Source organism: Marmota flaviventris, chromosome 7 (genome assembly GCF_047511675.1).
Source record: "Marmota flaviventris isolate mMarFla1 chromosome 7, mMarFla1.hap1, whole genome shotgun sequence".
In the NCBI taxonomy this organism is placed as follows: Eukaryota; Metazoa; Chordata; class Mammalia; order Rodentia; family Sciuridae; genus Marmota; species Marmota flaviventris.
The window spans coordinates 33,577,125-33,597,130 of record NC_092504.1 but is presented as its reverse complement, the minus strand read 5'-3'; the positions used below and the strand labels follow the sequence as shown (position 1 = coordinate 33,597,130).

At 33.5% G+C, this 20,006-nt stretch overlaps 1 protein-coding gene and 1 non-coding gene across 2 annotated transcripts in view; both read right to left on the bottom strand.

Moving 5' to 3' along the window:
- Positions 1–20,006, bottom strand: part of Slc30a9 (solute carrier family 30 member 9) — an 85,384-nt gene that overhangs the window by 50,856 nt on the left and 14,522 nt on the right. Inside the window, exons 3-6 of the mRNA XM_027938467.2 lie at positions 13,894–13,953; positions 11,442–11,541; positions 9,643–9,735; positions 8,868–8,950 (exon numbers count right to left, since the gene is read on the bottom strand). Of these exons, the coding sequence (XP_027794268.2) occupies positions 8,868–8,950; positions 9,643–9,735; positions 11,442–11,541; positions 13,894–13,953 (336 nt within the window). The remainder of the gene's footprint in view (positions 1–8,867; positions 8,951–9,642; positions 9,736–11,441; positions 11,542–13,893; positions 13,954–20,006) is intronic.
- LOC114100830 (U11 spliceosomal RNA) lies at positions 4,258–4,396 on the bottom strand. The gene has a single exon (XR_003584147.1). It is a non-coding gene; the product is annotated as a U11 spliceosomal RNA (small nuclear RNA).

Below are 20,006 nucleotides of genomic sequence, written 5' to 3'. Positions count from 1 at the left end.
AGTCCAGATCAGAAGTTTGAGGCCAGCCTCAGCAACTCAAGTGAGATCCTAAGCAACTAAGCAAAAACCTATCTTAAAAAAAAAAAATTAAAAGAGCTGAGGATGTGGCTAAGCAGTGAAGCACCCCTGGGTTCAATCTCCAGTATCAATCAATCAATCAATAGGATTACCATATAATCCAGAAATCCCACCTCTAGGAATATATATAACAGAATACTAAAGAGGGTCTTGAAGAGCTATATGAACAAGCATGATCATAACAGCACACTAGTTATATTTCCCAAGAGGAGAAGAAACCCAAATGTCCATCAGTGTACCAGTAGATATTATTCCACCTTATAGGATGTATCTAAATTAGTTAAATGCACAGAAACAGAAAGTAAATGATGGTTGTCAGGGACTTGGGGAAGGGGAAAAGGAGTAGTGGTTATTTAATAGGCACAGAGTTTGTTTTGCAAGATAAAAAAAGCTCTGGTGATATTTTACAACAATGTGAATATATTCAATACTTATGAACTATACACTAAAAAATCGTTAAGATGGGAAATTTTATGTTTTTTACTGTAACAAAAAAAAAAAAAAAAGGGAGTGGGGAGGGCCCTGGAATTGCAATAACATAAAGACACTTTTATAAAATTCTCTTCTAAATATTACCTAAAAATATATGTTACTTAAACCCAAAATAAAAACAAATTCTTCACTTTTACCTTAATGTTTAACACTTCAATAAAAAATAAATATGCTTTCTCAAAATTTTGTATTTTAAATATATCTTTTAATATAAATACAAGGCTATTTATGTTATCATTCTTTTAATAGTAAAGGACTAGAAAGGACCTATGGGGAAATAAGTGAATTAATTATAACATATCCACAAAATAGAGAATTTAAAAGATCTTGAAGCCAGACATGGTGGTACATACCTATAATGCCAGATACTTGGGAGGCTGAGGCAGGAGGATTCCAAGTTCAAGGCCGGCCTCAGCAACTTAGTGACACCCTGTCTCAAAATTTAAAAAGGGGGACTGGTGTTGTGGCTCAGCAGTAGAGCGCTTACCTAGTACATGTGAGGCTCTGGGTTCAATCCTCAGCCCCACATAAAACTTAAAATAATAAATAAAATAAAGGCATTGTATCCAACTGCAACTAAAAAATAAGTATTTTTGTTTTTTTTTAATTTAAAAAGGGCTGGGGCTGTCTTATGTAGCTTGGTGGAACGCCTCTGAGTTCAATCCCCAGTATTTAAAAAAAAAGAAAAAGGGCTGAGGTTGTGGCTCAGTGGTACAGCGCTTGCCTAGCACATGTGAGGCACTGAGTTCAATCCTCAGCACAGCATAAAAATAGATAAATAAAATAAAGGTATTTTTTAAATAAGAAAAAGAAAAAAATTTTAAATGGGCTAGGGATGTAGCTCAGTGGTAGAATAAGTACCTGCCTACCATGAGCAAGGTCCTGAGTTTAATCTCAGCACTTCAAATAAAGAAATAAAAAAGGTCTCTACACCCTGGGGCTTACTGCCAAGGAAAAAAGCAAGAGCACAAAGTATTTATAGTATGCTTTATCTGTGTGTGTGTGTGTGTGTAATATGTACATTTTATTTTTAAAAAGGTGAAAATAATTATTGAAAAATTTAAATTTTAAACATGGTTACCTATGTAATAGGGAGGAAATAAAGTAGATAGGACAGGGATGAAGCTTGATTTCTCTATAATATTTTACTTTGTAGATTTGACTCTGGAACCATGTAAATGTTTTACACAATTATAAAACAAAAATAAAATTGCCTCTAAAAACCACAAGCAAAAAGAAATAAATGAGCATAATTTTATATCTAATTGATAATATATTCATATAAAGGAGAAATTTCAAGTGACTTTAAAACTGACTACACATCCCTAGTGGGATATATACTAACTAAAGACAGAAATACAAAAATCTTAAATCACTCTGAAAGAAATATTACTATTATTTTGAAACTGTATTATACTCTTTGGGTGTATATATACACTCTAGAATAAATCAAATATAATTACAATTATGTTAATAAATTAGGAAACAGTATTTTTAGTACAAAAGATAAAAGTCAAAGGAAAAAAATACCCAGTAAGTTTATTCTTTTCCAATTAATAAAAAAAAAATTTCAACTGTATTCTCCTGTAAAGGTGAAAGTGGTTCTGTTTAGAAATGGGTGATTCCTAACCTGGGACAGGAAATATACAAAGATGAGCCTGCAATATCATACTGTAACTGAAAGTAAGGATGTGATGGTACAAGAGTTACAACAAAAGGACTTCACAGCTCAACCTGAGGTGCTTCCAGTGGCCAACAAGGGAGCAATCCAAATACTGTTACTTTGCCTACTTTGTTTTTCCTTACATGCCATCTCTCTTTCCTTCTCCTTGATCTCCTTACAGTTTAATTGTCCCCCCCCCTTGATAATAAACTCCCACATTCTCAAGAAACTTTTCCCTTTTTTTTATATTTCATTTTATTTTTTAATTTGTTCTTTTTAGATATGATACATGAGAGTACATTGTATTTTGATGTATACTCCACATACATGGAGTATAACTTATTCTAATTAGGCTCCTATTCTTGAAGTTATACATGGTGTGGAGTTTCACTGGTCATGTATTCATATACGAACATATGAAAATTATGTCTGACTCATTCTACTATCCTTTATATTCCCCATCTCCCCTCCCTTCCCTTCACTCCCCCTTGTCCAATCCAATGAACTTCTATTCTCCCCCCAATCCTTATTGTGTGTTAACACCCACATATCAGAGAGAGCATTCAGCCTTTGATTTGGGGGGATTGGCTTATTTCACTTAGCATGTTAGTCTATTAATTCCACACATTTATCAGCAAAAGTCAGAAAGTCATTCTTTTTTATGGTGAAGCAATATTCCATTGTGTCTATATACCACATTTTCTCTATCCATTCATATGTTGAAGGGCACCTAGGTTGGTTCCATAGGTTAACTATTGTGAATTGACCTGCTATAAACACTGATGTGGCTGCGTAACTGATGCTGTAGGATGCTGATTTTAAGTCCTTCAGGTATATATCAAGGAGTGGAATAACTGGGTCCAATGGTGGTTCCATTTCAAGTTTTCTGAAGACTCTCCATACTGCTTTCCAGAGTGGATGCACCAATTTACAATCCCACCAGCAACGTATGAGTGAACCTTTCCCCCCACATCCTCACCAACATTTATTGTTATTTGTCTTCTTGATAATTGAATTATCAAGATGGAATTTCAGTGCAGTTTTAATTTGCATTTCTCCAATTGCTAGAGATGTCCCTTTTTTTTTCTGATGCTACTAATCGTATGAATTATTTCATAATTTCCACTTAGAAATTCTGCCAGCTCATCTGGGGAAGGAAATATTGTCATTTTTGAAGCCTCAATTCTATGCAGAAATGTAGTAAAATCCTCCTAAATATTCTTTGGACCTTCCAATTTTATCCTCTTGTCAAGTTACTCCTTCAAAAGCACAAAAACAAAGTGGGCTAGAATTCTAATGAAACTATTTAAATAGAGTAGGTAAACTTTTTTCTATAAAGGGGTGTATAGCAAATATTTTGTGCTCTGGAGGCCAAGAGGCAATGTAAGGCGCTGGGGTTATAGTTCAGTGGTTGAGTGCTTGCCTAGTATAGGTGAGGCCCTGGGTTTGATCCTCAGCACCACATAAAAACAAACAAAGTTATATAAAAAAGAGACAATGTAAAGGATACTATAAAGATAATTACAGAAAAATAAAAATAAATTTCCACTAATTTTTTAAAATAAATGTTTGATTTTTTTAACCTTTATTTTATTTTGCTTATTTTTATGTGATGCCAGGAAATGAACCCAGTGCCTCACACGTGGCAGGCAAGTGCTCTACCACTAAGCCACAACCCCAGCCCCTCCACTAACTTTTTGACAAAAATTTAAAATAAATATATGTGAGTACAATTTTTTTTTGGTAATACAAGGTCTACTAATGAGATGGGATGGGAGTGAGATAACATTTTACTTAACTGAGATTTAAAAAGTTAATGTATATAGAGCTATATACATAGCTCAGTGGTAAAGCACATGCTTACCATGCACAAAGCACAGAGCATGCTTTTTGATCCACAGCACCAAAAAGGAAAAAGAAAGTTAGTTCTCCTTATCGGTTCTTTATCACCCAAATTGGCTGCAAATGTTCATGTGTAATAATGATCTGAGATTTCATACATGAAAAAATACTACTATCAATCCATAAGCATAAAATTTTTTTAATCAATAATCACCAGCTGCTCACCTACCAAAATATTATGCTTCCAAAATCTCTTGATGTGGATTTTGCATAACGAAGAGAGTTGCCCTACATGTTCCAATCATGACAGAACCCTTTTTTAAAGCATATGGTTTTAAATGAGCATATTCACTGCTTTGAAAGCACTTACAGAATTTTATTAAATTCTTTGATATTTGCCTTTTAGCATGTCATTATACAGCAGTTCAATCACTTCCAATTAAAGGTTACGTGGAAGCTCTTCAAATGCACAGTTCAGTGGATTCTGAAATATGGAAATCTCCTTTGCACTTGCAACAAATAAAAACTGAAAAACATTTCTGGAACTATAGGTTGGGCTTGGAAATTTTAACCACTACACATTTCTTTTGTTTAGCTTTAAACAGTATAGAAGTCCATAAAGCAGCTTAACATTACATATAATTTAAATAATGAATCAGTTGTGGAATGACTTTACTAACAAATAAGTTTCATATTTAAGAATTGTTTTACCTTAATGCATTTACAATGAATGCATTAAGAAATCTCAAGACTGTCGCAAGACTAATTTTCAAAGTTTTTCAGTGATTGGTAATAGTGATGAATGGGTGGGCTTTCTTTTTTCTTTTTCTTTTTCTTTTGTTTAATATTTATTTTTTAGTTGTAGTTGGAAACAATACCTTTATTTCACTTATTTATTTTTATGTGGTGCTGAGGATCGAACCCAGGGTCTCACTCTACCGCTGAGTCACAACCCCAGCCCCGTGGGCTTTCTTTTATTTTCTTTTGGGTGGGCTTTCTTATTTAGAAAAATTTCAATCTTGAATATTTAATCCCAAGATCAAAAACTTGAGGTTAATCTGACAAACCACTGAAATGCCAAGGGTAGGGGTAAATCAGAATAATGAGCTAATATGATGAAAAATTCACAGAAGAGTGACAATAGCTAAGATCACAAGAGTGAATGAAATTCACAGTTGATACTGCTGGCCTAATAACAAATGAAAGATTTAGGTATTTTCTACAAAGTACATACTAATGACAAATACTTTATGCAAACCTAGTGATAAATGTAAATTGGTTCAACTAAGGCTTTTCTTGCTCCACACAGGCTTTTATCAACATCAGCTATACACATCTTGGCACATTCTACTTCAGGTTTACAGAATTGGTATTTTAACATCTTTAAAAATAGTAATGTCTATAGTTCCATAAAAATCATTCATAAAGATAATTCTTCAGATGCACTTAGTATTGACTTCTTAAATAACAAAGATAATAACAAAGACTAAGCAGCACCTGTAACCATCTGTAACATCTGTCAACTTATCAAGAGACAAGGAATCCACTCAAAATAATTTATTTGCCTTGTTTTTTAAACAATTATTGATGCGGTTCCCACATCAAACAACATTTGATCATATCCCATGTTAGCTCAGTATTAAGGTAGGAGTTAAGGGATGTCAAGATGGTGGAGATGGGGGTATAAGAAAAAATGCTTGCTGGAGTATAAGACCCGATGAGTCATCATGACCCTGTTTAAGATACATCCCATTACCACAACAATTCCCTGCCAGTAAGGGTTTACTGCCAATGGCAATTCCTGCAACAGGTTCTGTATTCTAATTAGGTGAAAATAAAGTAACCAAAGGGAATAAATGGGACAAGTACTTCAACCAGGTCTGTATGGAAAGGACATAGAAGCACAGCTCAGGATATAAGACAAGGCTTGCCCAAATATTGGGGTCTTGAGCCAGTCTCTTCGGCTGAGCCCACTCCACTCACTCTAATGAATATTAACTTTCACTTTCACAAAATACATGCTCTGCCTGTTACTTCTGCAGACTTGCTCAATTCTTTGTCCAGGATGCCAAGAACCTGGATCCCCTACTAGACACCCCACCAGTATCAATAGTACCTATTTAAAAAATCCCAATAACTGAAGAGTATATCAAAATTTCTGGTGCTATTTGACCCCAATATGTATTTCTTCCACTGAAATTAAGTGTTTTACTTCTGTGACTGTTAGGTGCAGCATACTTATGGTAGTCAACAACTGTTTGCTTCTTCTGAAATACCAAAGCTCTTAGATACTAGGATTTACTTATTCCTTTGATACTTTTTAAAATGCCAAACCAATGACTTAAAGGACTTGGATTTTGCAAGAAAATCTACATTCAATATGTAGATAAATGACTACTACATATTCCAGTCCACAAGTACCTCACATATATTCCTTATTCCTCCCAACTGGACCGGCTAAAAAAATACACAAATGTTTTCAATTTTGACAAGAAAAGAAATCAGCGCAGAAGGTCACTCACTTTCTTTGACAGAATTAAAGCTATGAGAGTACCTTGGAACTTCAACCAAGGGCCAACTGAGAGGATTATTAAGACTGATAGGTTAGCAAGCAGTGGGTAAACTTTGTAAAACAGTTCAACCATTGCCATCACACAAAGTGACTAAAACAAACACCCTGACCTTTAGAGTTATATACTGAAATATTTACAGATGAAAAGATACAGTTTCTGGAACTGATTTGAAAGTAATCCAGTAAGATGAGGGCTCATAAGAGAGAAACCAAGTTGGCCATGTGTTGATAACTGTAAAGCTAGGTTATTAATACTTGAAGGATCACTATACTTTCCTCTGTACTTCTGAATATATTTGAAATTTCCCCACTAAAAAGGAAAAGGCAAAACAAATTTTGAAGTCAGAATATTTCATATTTAGAACATTTATAACTGTGTTAAAAGCCACCAAAGCTCGCTAAAAAGATTTTTAAAAGACACACAATCTAATAGATAAGTGAAAAGAAAATGTAAACAGATTAAAAGATAATCAACCTCAATAGTAACTAGAGAAATTCAAAATTAAACAAGTGTCATCTGCTACCAATCAATGCACAAAAAGTTAAAATACTGTTAGTACATAGCATTGACAAGGGTACAATAGGCACCCTAATATTCTATGAGTGTGATGTAAACTCAAGAATAATTCTTCAGGATCAATCAAATTTTAAAATTTCCATATAAAATTTGACCCTAAAAATTCTGTTATTAACAGTTCTATATAAATATTCACAATAGTCTCATGTGTAAAAAAAGAAAGTGGAAGTTGGGGGAGATAGATGGGCTAGGGATATAGCTCAAGTGGTAGTACTCTTGCCTAGCATGTGCGAGACACTGGGTTCAATTCCCAGCACCACAAAAAAGAAAAAGAAAAAAAAATGGAAAAAGTCAGATGACATTCAATAATTCACCAATGTATTCATATTCTTTTTTTCTTTTTGGTACCAGGGATTGAACTTAGCTAGGGATGCTTAACCACTGAGCCATGTCCCCAGCATCCTCCACACCCCCTTTTTATTTTAAGATAGGATCTTGATAAGTTAGGATGGGGCTGGAGCCGTGGCTTAGTGGGACAGCGCTTGCCTAGCATGTATGAGGCACTGGGTTAGGGCACTAGGTTTGATCCTCAATACCGCATAAAAATAAATAAATAAAGGTATTGTGTCCATCTACAACTAAAAAAATATTAAAAAATAAAAGCTGCCACTGTGATTACAGACATGCACCACCATACCTGGCCATCAATGCCTTCTTTATAAAGTTAAAAAAAAAAAAATTGTAAAACATGAATCCCACTCAGCTTTTTAAAGATAAATAATATATATTTCTAAATATAGAAAAATAGTTATTACACTGACATCTATAAAGAATAAAATGCACAAGCGTAAGTATATATTAATTTAAAAATGCAATGGAAATAGATATACACCAGTCATCTCCAGGCAGGAAAATAAAAGAATATTATAGAAAATGAAAGGAGTCATCTTATTCTTTTTGTTTCTTTATTCATTTTTAATCATACTTGTGTCCCTTTTATCATTAATAATACATATTTATGTAAATTAATCAATTCTCTAAGACATATTTTACCTTATCCTAAATCTAAACTCTAAAGTTATTTTGTTACTAAACTACTACATTGTTAAGTAACCTCAGAGTCTTATCTGTATCTGTATCTCAAGCACCAAGCACAGCTTCTTGTGGGTGTTTAATAAATATCTACTGAATGAATTAATTAACGTGGTAGTTAATAGACCTTTCTGTAAGAAAGCAGGTATCTTCTATTCTGTTACTTCTATCACAAGTATAATCTTTAAATCAAATAAGTTTTAACAGTCCTTTAACTTATGAAAACCACAAACTGTGGCTTCTCTTCCTCTCTTCATCTTTAAAAAGCTATCAAGAAAAAAAAAATAGATCCAGTTTTTCATAAATTAAAACCCAAAATGAAAACAGGTGATTGCTGGAACCAATAAAGCCAAAGACACAGGATATACCAGCACTAAAGAGTGCAGAGTTATCACAAACATGATTCTTACCAACAAATTACTTTTTTAAAAAATATATATTTTTCATTATAGAGGGACACAATTCCTTTATTTTATTCATTTATTTTTCTGTGTGATGAGGATTGAACTCAGTGCCTCACATGTGCTAGGCAAGCACTCTAACACTGAGTTACAACCTCAGCCCCCCAAATTACTTTTTAATTAACTTAGTTTTAAGTTGAATATACTTACGTTCTCTGTATTCGATTTCTGCTTCCTTACGCAGTTTCTTCTCTCTGGCAAGAGCTTCAGGGCTTCCCCAAACTTCCAAGGATCTGTTACATAAAAACATTGTCATCACCAATTAACTATTTTAAGGGCTTTATTGTAATTATATTTAAATCTAAATAAACAATATGAGAATCTTTCAACAATGCATAAGGTCTTTTTGGAAAAATACACACTTTAGGAACTTTTCTAATTAAATCTAAACAATAAGAGTAACCTCAACAACAAATTTTCTTATAAATTCTGTCATATATTTAGGTAACTAGTACGTACTAGTAAAAATTTAGGAAATATAAAATTCTATTCCAAAATATGTCATTTAAAAAATCCTGAATTTATCTGAAATGTGTTTTTATTAATCCCAAATTTGGCTTCATTTTTATTCTAAAAGACATATGATCTTGTGGATGTGTAACCGATGTGATTCTGCAATCTGTATTTGGGGTAAAAATGGGAGTTCATAACCCACTTGAATCTAATGTATGAAATATGATATATCAAGAGCTTTGTAATGTTTTGAACAACCAATAAAAATAAATAAAATAAAATTTCTCAAAAAAAAAAAAGACATGATCTTGGGCTAGGATTGTGGCTCAGCAGTAGAGCACTCACTTAGCATGTGCAAGGCCCTGGGTTCGATCCTTAGCACCACATAAAAATAAATAAATAAAATAAAGGTATTGTGTCCAACTATAACTAAAAAATAAATACTTAAAAAAAAAAAGACACATGATCTTACTTTGCCTCCACATCTGATCTCAAGTACACAGTAAAGGACTCAGTATCTTCATGGGGACTTCGTCGTCTGATTTTTCGGAGCTGTTCTAGATCACTGAAGAAAGGAACATGTTGAATTTATTTAAAGTGCATATTGTTTATAGATTAAAAGGATTACTATGTGTTCTCTCATATGCGGATGCTAGAGTGAAATAAAGGAAAGGGGGAGGAAATAATAAGATCACATAAAGAACCAATCAAAGAAAGTCTAGTAGAGGAAGGAGAAAGGGAGGCAGGGGGGAAGGCAGGACAGAAAAGGGGAGATAATGAACTGAAGCTGATTTCTATGTATGTATGAGTTTTTCTGCATGAACCCAACTACTATATATAACCATAAAGCTCTAATTAAAATAAATAAATAAATGGAGGGAGAAAAGGATTACTAAGAGCACATAAAAGCAACTATACTTCTCCTCATCTTAAAAGATGAGGAGACATCTTTTGAAGACAGGTTTAAAGGTGGCATTCGTATATACAAAAATGGTCTTTAGACAGTGAAAAGGAAAAAAAAAAGAATTATTCTTGATGATCAGTACAGACATCAGAGCATAATGTGTAGAAATTCATTTCCCTTGTAGGTGTTTGTATTTTTTTGTTTATGGGCACACCACTGCTAATCTTTAATGTATGAAAAAAAAGTTAAAAGTGAAAAGAATATGGCTTAGAGTATCATCCTGTAAGAATTTAAATTAAAAATTTACAAAAGTACAAATTTATTTGATGAAATTTACATATTCATCAAGTCACTGTTAAATATTTTATATTTAATCACTGGTCTTCCTAAGGAAATTTTGTAATAGCAATGGAAAGACCTACAAATAAAAATTGGTGACTAGAGAACGTCATTAAGTTCTAGAAATTAAATCTAGATTTAAAACAAATGAACAACCACAACATGTTAGTAAAAATATTTGGGCCAGGCATTGAAAAAATATACATTCTAACTCACTCTCTGTTACTGATTCACTAAATAAACTTAGTCTAGAATGTGTGATAGCAATACCTGATTCAATTAATTCACAAAATTTCTGTGAGAACCAAATGAAATATTCTATGTGAAAAAATATAGTTTTACATCAATGTTATAATCAGTTATATTAATGATTATGAAAGTTATGAAATGTATTATAGGAATACTTATTTCTTGATACTATACCACAGGGGATGGAAAAGGGATATATCATCTTGTTTCTCCAGTTAGCCCACAAAGGAGGGAGAAATTTTGAAATCTGTGACAAATACAATTTCAACAAACCATAACAATAGACTCTTTGGTGATACAGAGGTTCTGAAAAACTTGCCTTTGTGAATTTAAGAAGCTGAGAAAGTCTGAATTTGCTCATGCTAGGGTAGAATTCAGTTTAGTAAGTTAATAATTTTAATTTTTGTTGTTGTTTTTGGCAACAGAGATTGTGCCCAGTGGTACTTAACCACTGAGCCATATCCAAGCCCTTTTTATTTTTTATTTTGAGACAGGTCTTGCTAAGTTGCTTAGGGCCTCACTAAGTTGCTAAGTCTAGCTTTAAACTCGCAATACTCCTGCCGCAGCCTTCTGAGTCACTGGGATTACAGGTGTGCATAACAATTCCTGGTGCTAATAACTTTAACATTTTTGAAACAAAAATATTTTTTCAATTTAGGACGAACCAAGGAGAAATTTTCCACATATGGATAGTAGCAGGTAACACACTATAAGAAAAATATGGCCAGATTGTTTAGATAGGGCGCAATACTACATTTAAAAAAAAAAATATATTGTACCTGGGCTTAAGGCAGAACTCATTCATTGCTCTGACTCCAGTGATGAAATTATTCTGAGTGTATTTTGATCCATATTCCCTTTTTTTAAGGACTGCTTTGACTAAATCAAAAACATAGAAAAATATGTAAGTATGCACATTGAAAGTCATATTTGAAGAATACATGTTGATTCTTAAGGGGCCTCACTAATAAATTCCATAGGAAGTTATCATTTTCCTGATGCACCAAATGGCATCAGAAAAAAAAATTATCCAAGTGCAGAATAGGATAGAATTGCACTTGTAGCCATCCAGTTTTTATCTCCATAGTTCATTTGTAATTTATGTTCAAATGCCCACCTTTTTGTCTAATGAATACCTTGTAGCTGTGAAACTGAACTGTCTAAAACATGGAAACAATTAAGTTATTTAGGGTCTAACTAAAAATAAAGTTTCAATTGAAAAAATTATAGTCTAGTTCAGTGTTTTCAAACTGTGGGACAAACCAGCATTTTATAAAGTCAAAATAGAATGTAAATGAAGAATATTTAATATATTTAAGAATAAGTACTTTTGTGAAGTTTGATTCAGTTATGTATAAAAATCTGTCTTCTAGGTTAAGGAGTAGTTTGACTTGCAGTCAAAAATGTTTAAAAGACACTGGACTATTTCACATACTGTAAACTGTGAAAACTGAAGTAAACTAAGGAACAATTTTATCAATTAAAACTTATGGTAAATTTCCTATTGTCAAGTATTAAAACTGCCATAAAAAGTAAAAAAATGGCCAGAGACATCGATAACAAGATACCAATCTGGCATTAATTATGTATGGTTGGTGAGTTAAAAATTACACATTCTTCTAAGTTAGCAAGTTCTTAGAAAGCAAGACTTTTATTAGACATGCGACAAAAATAAATAACTTAAGCAAACATCTAAAAAAGCCAGAACAATACAACAAAAACTCCTCATAAGCTCCATTTCAAATTGTCACCTATTTACTTCATATTCTATGCTCTTATCCAGTGATTCCTAGTTTTCTGTTCTACTTCCAAATTGAAAGAACACAATCAAACCTAAAATTATCAATCACTTCAGTGGGCAAAAACACTCCTGTAATAATCCATTAACTACTAAAATTAAATTTAAAAATAAGAATATTTTTAAAAACAAACAAACAAAAACCCAGAACCTTACCTGAGAAAAGTATATAAGGAAATTTAGATTTCTTTTTGCCTAAGTTCCAGGTGTCTAAGCTGCTTTGCTCTAATAACCCTAAAACTCAAAATCACATCTCAGTTTAGAAGATTTGTTGTTTTTTTTTTTTTTAATTGTTTTTCTAAATTCCTTCAAAATATCTAGAAATTCCTGTTGTTTATCATGGCCCAAATTACTGTTAATGGGAATCTTGATACCATACCATGAAGGATGTTATTATGAGGGAGGAGAAAAGGGAAACATCATCCCATTGGGATACTGCTATTTTGATACCGATTATTCATTTTCCCAAGTTACCCTAAAAAAGAGTTCTCTTATTTATTTGTTTGTTTGTTTATTTATTTATTTATTTTTCTGATACTGGGGATTAAACCCAGGCTCATTTTACCAACTGAACTACATTCCTAGCCTTCTTTTGTTTCTATTTTAAGCCAGGGTCTCAGTGAGTTGCAGAGAGTGGCTTCAAATCTGCCGCAGCCACTCAAGTTGCTAGGATTATAGGCAAGCACCACTGTGCCCAGCTAGATCGATCTCTCTCTCTCTCTTTGGTACAAGGTACTGAACTCAGGCATTTGACCTCTGAGCTACATCTCCAGCCCTATTTTGTATTTTATTTAGAGACAGGGTCTCACTGAGTTGTTTAGCACCTTGCTTTTATTGAGGCTGGCTCTGAACTCTCAATCTTCCTGCCTCAGCCTGCCAAGCTTCTGGGATTACAGGTGTGCACCACCATACCCGGCTTAGAGGTCTCATTTTTTATTGCCATCTTATAGGAGGGAAAACTAAGGCTCAGATAAGTCAAACTTCCCAAAGTCAAATAACTAATAAACTCAAGAGTTACAAACGGAACCAAGTTTTGTTTGACACGAAAACCATAGTGCTCCTAATCACAAAGAGATACCTCCACAAAACAGCTGCTTTGGAGATGGGAACCAACAGTCTGTTTCACATAACGGAGCTGCAAACAAATTCCTCAGAACTCAATTATTACTAGAAAAGACATACAAGAATGGCCAAACTCTACCAGGATTTGAAAAAGATGTAGCTGAAGATGTTGGCCAACATGCAAAATAATTAACTTCTGTAGAAAATAAGTTTTTAAATAGAATAAATTCTTACGGTCAATCTATTTAAATAAAAGCAAAATAGAAGTATTGCTCTTAAAATAATATAACTATAAAAATCTCCATAAGTTAATGTTATATATTTAATTCAAATCATCAATAAAATAAAAATATAGAATAAAATATATTTACCTCTTACTTGGAGAGGTTCTTGCTTAAGTGGGGCTTTGAGTTCTGCGCCAATATTTTCTGCTGTAAAGTTTATTAAACAAGTTTACATTAAAAGTACTTTCATACACAAACCTATAAGCATAATTAATATTAGCCCAATGAATCTAGCAATATATAAAAAAGATAAAAAATATCTTAGACTGTGTTAGATTTATTCTAAGATATAAAAAGTAGTTAAACATTAAAAAGCTATCTATTCCCCTCATTAACAAAGAAGAAAAACTATAAAATCATTTCACAAACTAAAGAAAAAGCACTTAATAAAATTCAGTATCGTACAAATATCAAACCCTATTAGAAGATAAGGACAAAAGAAATTTCTTTCAATCGAAAAACAAACATATAACACTGTATTCAATGGTAAAAGTTTACATGCATTTCTATAAAATAAGAAACAAAAATACAGAGTCTTTCCACTTAAAACAGTTCTAGAGACATTATTCAATGTAGAAAAGATGACTAATAAAGTTTTGAGACAACTGTTTAATCTTCCATCACTCATTTTTATGAATGAATTTTCTTTTAAATGAACTGGAATCCTACCATAGACAAAAGGAAATTCCAGGTCAATTAATTACTTAAATATTAGTGCATTAATAGCCTCATGGTGACAACAGAGAATATTTTTTATCATAAATGGACACATACTGCTAATTAAAATTCAGAAATCTATTCATCAAAGGATTCCATTAAAAATAAGAAAAAAGAAAGAAAAAAATCTCAAACTGGAAGAAGATATTTCCAACAAATAGTACTGACAAGGATTAGAATAAAGAATGAGTTTTTTTAAAAAAATATTTTTTTAGATGTTGATGAACCTTTATTTTAATCATTTATTTATATGTAATGCTGAGAATCAAACCCAAGGCCTCACATATGCTAGGCAAGTGCTCTTACCACTGAGCCACAACTCCAGCCCCTAGAATAAAGAATGTTTAGACTTACCCAGATCAATAAGAAAAAGACAGCACACTAGAAAAAAATGTGAATAAACTTGCACAGAAAAGGAAATACAAATAACTAGAAAATTTATTAAAACCTGAGTGTTTCATTATTAATAGAATCCAAATGAAACCACAGAATGCCATTTTACAACCACAGATTAGGAAAAGTAAAAACATGACCATTAGGGTTTAGAGATGAGTTGCTGCTGTTAATGCAAGAGGTGAAATAATTAGATTATAAGAGCTATAACCTAACCAATGGACTAATCCATCTGATGAATTAGTAATTTGAAAGGACTACTATATTGGGTGGTAACTATAGGTGGATAGGGCATGGTTGAAAAAAGTACATGTCTAGGGGTGTGCCCTTAGGGATTATAACCTGTCCTCCTGGATACTCACCTTCTCTCTCTGCTTCCTGGCTGCGATAAACTGACAACTTTCCTCCACCAAACCCTTTTGCCTTGATGTTCTTCCTCAGCTTGGACCCACAACAAAGGAGCTGACTGACCATAGACTGAACCTCTGAAACCATGAGCCCATGATAAATTTTCCTCCTCTAAGGTGTTCTGGTGAGGTATTCTGGTCACACAGCAATGAAAACCTAAGTAACACAATGATACTACCTAATGTCAGTAAAGGTAGGAGGAAACAGAACCCATTGCTGATAAATTTATAGGCACAATTACCTTGGTTTAAAAAAAAAAAAAAGTTGGGGCTAGGGTTGTGACTCAGCGGTAGAGCGCTCACCTAACACGTGCAAGGCCCTAGGTTTGATCCTCAGCACCACATAAAAATAAAGGTATTGTGTCCACTACAATTAAAAAATATTTACTAAAAACAAGTTGGCATTATCTAATATGATTGAACACAAGCATTAGTTATAATACAGCAATTCTTCTAGGTCAATATATCTGGCTTCAAGAAACCCTTGCACAAGGGCACAAGAGGTATGTGAATGTTCAGAGAAGTATTCTTTTCTGTGTTAAACAGCCCAAATGCTCATCCATAAGAGAATACACAAACAAATCATGTTATATTCATATATCACCTCATATAGCAGTGAAAAATAATAAACATGATATAGTTATCTTTCTTTAGGCCCTTACTATGTACCAAACACTATCTAAGCACTTTACAAATACCAACTCATTTAAATCACACTATGGACCTGAACAGTGCACGTTATAACCATCTCCATGAAAATCAATAAACCATACACATACACCAATAGTTAGGATAAATCTTAGCAACAAAATTTAATGAAAAAATCATACAATAAATAAGTTATCACAACCAAGTTGAAAACAGACAAAACTAAATAGTCTGACATGCACATAAATATGCAAAGCTATATTCTCTGCCTTTTTAAAAAAATAATTTTAGTTGTAGATGGACACAATGTCTTTATTTATTTATTTTTACATGATTCTGAGGATCAAATTCAGTGCCTCAAGTGTGCAAGGCAGGGGCTCTACCACTGAGCTATAGTACCAGCACCCCCTTCCCCCCTTTTTAAATCAAGGGACTGAAACACAAGAATCAGGATGGCAGAAATACACAGGACAAATGGAGATGTGAGAAGAATGAGATCAAATAGCACATGCCTGTAATCCCAGTGTTTTACTGCCCAGTGTTAAGGCAGCAGGATCGCAAGTTCAAAGCTAGCCTCAGCCACTTAGTGAGGCCCTAAGCAACTCAGCAAGAACTGGTCTCTAAACAGAATATAAAAAAGGGTGAGGGGGAGGGTGCTGGGGTTGTGGTTCAGTGGTAGAGTGCTCGCCTAGCATGGGGCACTGGGTTCGATCCTCTGCACCACATAAACATAAAATATATTGTGCCCACCTATAGCTAAAAAAATAAAATATTTTTTTAAAAAGGGGGAGGGACTGGGGATGGGACTTAGTGGTTAAGTGCCTTTGAGTTCAATCCTCAGTACCAAAAAAAAAAAAAAAAAAGGGAAAGTTGTTAGGCTGAGTGATAAATTATAAGATAATGATTTTATTTTCTGACTTACAAATAAAATAATATTATAGTATACCTGTATCAAATATTATACCTGTAAAAAATTTTAAAACATTTTCCTTTATTAAAATTTATATCCTGAGGATGGGAATATAGATCAACAGTAGATCACTTGCCTAGCATGTACAAGGCCCTGGGTTTGATTCCCAGTACTGCAAAGTAAAATAAAATGGCTAAAATTATATTCTCATTCAATAATAAAAAAAAATTTCAGAGTTTAATCACAGCTAACATTTACTCAGCATGTAACATGCGTCATGTGTTTTCCTGTGTGCTTTATGTGTATTTCATTTAACCAGCAGAAAATCACTTTGACATAAGTCATGAATCAAGAGATAAGTCTTGTGAAGAAACCAAAGCACAGAGAGGTCATAACTTCCCCCCAAAGCCAAACAGGTAGTACTTTAAACACAAGACACAGTCAGGATTGAAAACCAGGTCATTTTGATTAGACTCCACTCTTAACCACTTTCCTATATTTATGTTTAAAATAATATTTGATTTAAGCTGGCATAGTGGTACATAACTGTAATACTAGCTATTTGGGAAGCTGAAGCAGAAGGATTTTCAAGCTAGAGGCCAGCACAAGCAATTTAGCAATCCTCAAGGGATTTAGCTCAGTGGTAGCTCGCCTACTTAGCATGTGTGAGGCCCTGGGTTTGTTCCCCAGTACTAAATAAATAAATAGATTTATAAGTAGGTATTTGTTTATTTTTCTCATGGGAAAAAAAGAAGAGGTTGGGGCTGGGGTCATGGTAGAGCTCAGTGATAGAGCAATCGCCAAGCATGTGTGGCACTGGGCTCAATCCTCAGCACCACATAAAAATAAATAAATAAATAAATAGGTATAGAAAATCTATTTTAAAAAAATAAGAGGTTAGAAGTGAATCGTGTTAATAGTGACAAGAAGATCATTGGAACTTTTTGATAAGAGTAGTTCCCTTGGAAGAGTAGGAATAAAAGAAGTATCTAGACTTTCAACAGGAGAGGAAAAAAGGAATCAAGAAAAGGTTGACTGTATTTGACGTACAGGTGAGAGTGATGAAGTACAGGGGGATAAATGTTGGTGTATATAATACATTAAGACGATAATCACATGAACAAAATCCTTGAGCTGATGAGCTAACACGGGATCCAGAATATAAACAAAGTCTCTGAAAACATGTAACGAAATAAAAATTAACTCTGTTAGGGTTTGGATATGAGGTGTCCTCCAAAACTCCTGTGTTAATGTAGGAATATTCAGAGGTTAAATAATTAAGATAGCTGTAATCTAATCAGCATATCAATAATTTGAAATTACCACTATACTGGGTGGTTAACTATGGGCAGATGGGGTATGGCTGAAGGCAACAGAGGTCTTTGGGGGCGTATCCCTGGGGATCATGTATTGTCCTACTGGCTACTCACTCTCTTCTGCATCCTTGCAGTCATGAGATGAGCAGCTTTCCTCCTTTCTCCTGGCCTCAGGCTCAGAGCATCAATGTCCACCAACATGGACTGAGACCTCTGAAACCATGAGTCCAAAATAAACTTTTCCTCCTCTAAGTTGCTCTTGTTGGGTATTTTGGTTTCAGTGACCAAAAGTTGACTAAAACACTAAAAGTTGACTAAAAAATATACATATTTATAACATGAGTGTATTTAAATATGGAACACCATTAAGTCTGACCACTTGATTGTGATACATCTGTACTTGTGATACATCTTACTATTTTCAGTTTACCATCCCTTTTTCTTTGCTTTTATTTTTACTTCGACTTTGCCATTTGTTAGATTGATCAAATTTTCAATATCTTCCACCCACCCTATCCCCACAATTGCTGGTTGGAATTTATAAGATTATATTTCTACTATTTAATTGAACATATTTTCTAAGCAACTACATACTTATTCAGTATCTCTACCTTTCTCTGAAACAAGAAAACAAAACTTTACCACTGAACACTTCTTTCATCTTGGGGGGTAGTTATATAGAGGCAGAATGCCTTTATTTATTTATTTTTATGAGGTGCCCCAGCCCCGCCTTACTACTCTGGATTAAAATTTTGGTATTTAATATTAAAAGAACATTTATTATTTCTATTATCAATACTTAACCTTTTCAACACATTTTATCCATTTCTTATTCTTCATTGTTTCTTTTATATTTCCCCCTGGATTTATTCCACCTCTTAAAGATATATATGCTTTAATAGTTTTCTAATGTGTGTGGGTTGGTCAGTAACATTCATCTTTATATGTGTGATAATATGTTGATTTTGCCTTCACTCTAGAATGATTATTTAGATCATTATAAAATTCTATGATAGCATTCATTTTTCCTCTCTTTCATGGATAATACTCCAAATCATTCCCCCTCTTTTGTTTGCTGCACACTGTTGCACATAAAAAGTCTACTTGAAAAGAGCAACAACTGGGAGAAAAAAAAGAGCAACAACTATACACACAGCATTCTCAACTTTTCTCTTTGGCAGTTTTTGTTTTGTTTCTTGTTTGGGTTTTTAAGTTGTGATTATTCTACAAGGTGCCTAGTGTGCATTTCTTTTTACTTATCCTGCTTAATATTCAAAACATACTTTTGGCCAGGCATGGGAGTGCATGCCTGTAATCTCAGTGACTTGAGAAGCTAAGCCAGGAGGATCACAAGTTTGAGGCCAGCCTCAGCAACTTAGTGACACCCTAAGCAACTCAGTGAGACCCTGTTTAAAAGTAAATAAATATAATGAAAAAATAAAAAGGGCTGGGGATGTAGCTCAGAATAAACTGCCTCTGGGTTCAATGCCACTACCAAAAAAAAAATAAACACGCGTATGTATGTGTTTGTATAGATATATACGCATACACACATACACTTTTGATTAAGGATTTGTTATTCCCAAACTCACAAAAATTTTCATCCATTTTCTCCTACCAATTCTTATTCTTTCTCTGAAATGCCTATTAAATATAAACTAGAGTTTCATGCTTTTTTTTTTTTTTTTTTTGTAGATGGACAGAATACTTTGTATATTCTTATGTGGTACTGAGGACTAAACCCAGTGCCTCACACATGCTAGGCAAGCACTCTACCACTGAGCCACAATCCCAGTCCCTCTGCTTCTT